The 3,006-nt window shown below is 40.9% G+C and overlaps 1 protein-coding gene across 2 annotated transcripts; it reads left to right on the top strand.

Annotated features, from left to right (window-relative positions):
• Positions 1-233: 233 nt before the first annotated feature.
• Positions 234-2,332, top strand: LOC103357536 (G-protein coupled receptor 183). Of its 2 annotated transcripts, XM_008282145.1 has the most exons (4): positions 234-301; positions 428-781; positions 1,113-1,627; positions 1,706-2,332. In XM_008282145.1, exons 2-4 carry the CDS (start codon positions 433-435, stop codon positions 1,868-1,870), a joined length of 1,029 nt encoding a protein of 342 aa, XP_008280367.1. In that variant the 5' UTR covers positions 234-301; positions 428-432; the 3' UTR covers positions 1,871-2,332. The 2 variants fall into 2 exon arrangements, with proteins under 2 accessions (XP_008280367.1, XP_008280359.1); XM_008282137.1 differs by lacking the exon at positions 234-301 and having other exon boundaries at positions 384-781.
• The last annotated feature ends 674 nt before the right edge of the window (positions 2,333-3,006 follow it).

Genomic DNA, 3,006 nt, shown 5'->3' with positions numbered 1-3,006 from the left:
AAGAAAAGATAATAAAAAATATTTTAAAAAAAACATTAAAAAAGTAAAGTTCAGATTACTATAAGTCAAACTTCTTTCAAAATTGTCAGCCAGGAAGTAGCACCTTTGTCTGCAGAACTGTTAGTGAAGTGTGAAAAAAGTTTAACAGACATATGCCAACAACAAAAAAAAAAGAGGTGGGATTTTAACACGTCACACAACCATTTGTTAAAGGTATTTCTGGCATCACATCACAACTTACATCCACAGCCAGACCAAGCAGCACTGACAGAAAATTAACTTGGCTTCTCCATTTCTTACTGTAAGTAATTTTTATTCTGATTATCTTTACCTTTAGAATAGTGCACTGGTGTCTTGCTCCTTCATGCACTCTTCCCTACCTGTAAAGATGTATTATTTACTGTGTGATCTTGTCTTAAAATGACAGGTGGGATGGCTTTTGAAAATATCTCCCTGGACTCAGCTGAAAACTCACCAAACCAGAGTAGCTGCGATGTGTTTGTCTACCAAAGAGCTGCAGTGGTCATCTTCCCTATTTTCTACTCTGTGGTTTTCATCATCAGCGCCTGCAGCAACAGTTTGGTTCTTTATGTTATCTGCCAGAGAAAGCAGAAGTTCAACTCCACTTCCATCTATTTGGTCAACCTTGCCTTATCTGATGGCCTGTTCACACTGACGCTGCCTGGCAGAATTACCTACTACATCCGTCACTTTGACTGGCCCTTTGGTGACTTTCTCTGCAAATTGACTGCAGTTCTCTTCTTTGCAAACACATATGCAGGTAAAATGAGAAATTTTATTGCCAATTTGCCATCATATTTTTATGCATGTCTTTCCAGTGTGAAGCCACATCTTTGTATCCCATTCCTTTAGTTTTACATTCAGCACTTTATGTGTGAGAGATGTCAGCATGAACAGACAACAAGACAATAGTGTAAGCTTAAGGGTGTATTTACAATGGCTTGAAAAATATGGGCACAAGATCCTTAATATGTGGAGCCATTCGAGTTATTATCAGAATGGGGCTGTGATGGTGAAAGCCAAGTCATTGACTCTACTTTTGGTTGTTATGGCTGTTATCTTTGTTAACTACAGCTGTGTTGTACATCCAGGTATTGGCTTCATGACCTGCATCAGCCTGGACAGATACCTGGTCATGGTGCATCCACACCGTCTGCAGTGTTTGCGGAGTGTGAAGGTTGTTCGCAGGGTCTGCTGCCTGGTCTGGGCTCTAGTATGTCTGGAGATATCTCCTCTGCTGTTCCGCAGTATGCTGCGTGACCACCAGGGAAAACGGACCTGCATGGAGTACTTGAACTTCGAGGGCTCCCGCTCCACCCCTTATCTCCTGCTTCTGGCTTGCGTCATCTCCTTCTGCTCTCCCCTCGCTGTCATCATGGGTTGCTACGCCAAGATCAACCTGAAGCTTCGAGGTGCAGCCAAGCAGAACTCCGTAACTGGACGGTCAAGGAGAAATCATAGGGCCAACACTATCATTCTCCTCATCCTCCTTACCTTTATCATATGCTTCAGCCCTTACCACCTCAACCTCATGCAGTTTATGGTCAGAAAAATATACCACCAGCCAACCTGTGAAGAACTGCGTGCCTTTAAGATGTCTTTACAGGTAAGAACTGCCTATTTTCAACTGATTTCAAATACTTCTCTCAAGATTTCCTTTTCATAATCCTTGCTTGCCCTGCAGATTACAGTTTCCTTCATGAACTTCAACTGCTGCTTGGATCCAGTCATCTACTTCTTTGCCATTAAAACCTACAAGAAGCGGGTGACGAGCCTGTTTAAGGACTATCTCTATACTTCCGGTGCCTCCCCCAAAACAACAGCTGACAACAGCAGCAGCAACACCTGAGAGAAACCACAGCTGAGCTCACAGCACATACGTCTACCATGAGTGTCACAGAAGACCTAGTTTACCACGTTAAACTCAAACAGGCCTAGTCTAGTCTGTTGTGTTGGTTCTGGCAATGGAAATGACTAAAAAGTCCTTCCAGATATTGTGTCAGTTGTGCAGGAACATATACTGTTTATGTCACTTACATGCTATCCTTCAAACTTTAAATCAAATGTACTAATCCATCCAAAATAATATTCTCTGTACCTTGTTATAGTGTTGACAGCAGTGTTTGTACAGTATGTACAGTCTTTTTTCTTTTTCTTTTTCTATGATAGTTTACAGTATTGCTTTCCTTATTGTAACAATAGTGTCAAAATTCATTAACATTAATCTATGTTTGTGTATTAAATTGTGCTTTGTATTTGTGCAGGGTGAAGAAAATAAAGAGTTTTTGGATCTCTTTAAAAAAAAAAAAAACCTGTGGTCTTTAATGTAGCACAGCAGCAACTTTCACTTCCCTACGCATGCGGTCAAGTCATCTGGCATGCAAGTGGATGTTACGAGCTGCTGGAAATTTGAACTATGAAACAAGTTTGCAATGTGTGCTCTCGTACTATTGAAAACATTATTCATACACTGCGCATACTACCAAATATTTCACAATATACGTAAACTTTGAATATGCCAAAATGAGAACATGTTGCGCTTCTCTGGCGCGTACCCACATCTGACTTCTGTGTGGGTGTGCGTAGATAAAAATCACCACTTCCTCACCCACCTTTCCTGCTCCCCCTCACAGGCCTCATTCCTGCTGGGTCCCACATCTTGTGGTGAGACTGCTGTGTGTGCGTGTATGTGTGTGTCTTACAAAATCAAGCAGGTGCACATCGTCTTTTTATAGTTCAGAGTCCCGTATTTAAATTTAACCTTTAACATTTCCTGAGTTTTTGGAAAAGCTGCACTATTATTTTGCATAGAAAGCAACGTGCACAAACTGTGTCGTAAAGAAAGATTAAGCTGGTTTGAATGATTACTGATGTGTTCTGGTATAATCGGGACATGTACGCATTTATCAAGACACAGATTACGCAAACAAGTAAACACAAGAAATTATTTAAATGATTCATTTAGGGTCCAGACTCTGAGACAGT

This window comes from Stegastes partitus, unplaced genomic scaffold (assembly GCF_000690725.1).
Source record: "Stegastes partitus isolate 25-593 unplaced genomic scaffold, Stegastes_partitus-1.0.2 Scaffold7, whole genome shotgun sequence".
In the NCBI taxonomy this organism is placed as follows: Eukaryota; Metazoa; Chordata; class Actinopteri; family Pomacentridae; genus Stegastes; species Stegastes partitus.
This window is presented reverse-complemented; position numbering and strand designations above follow the sequence as displayed.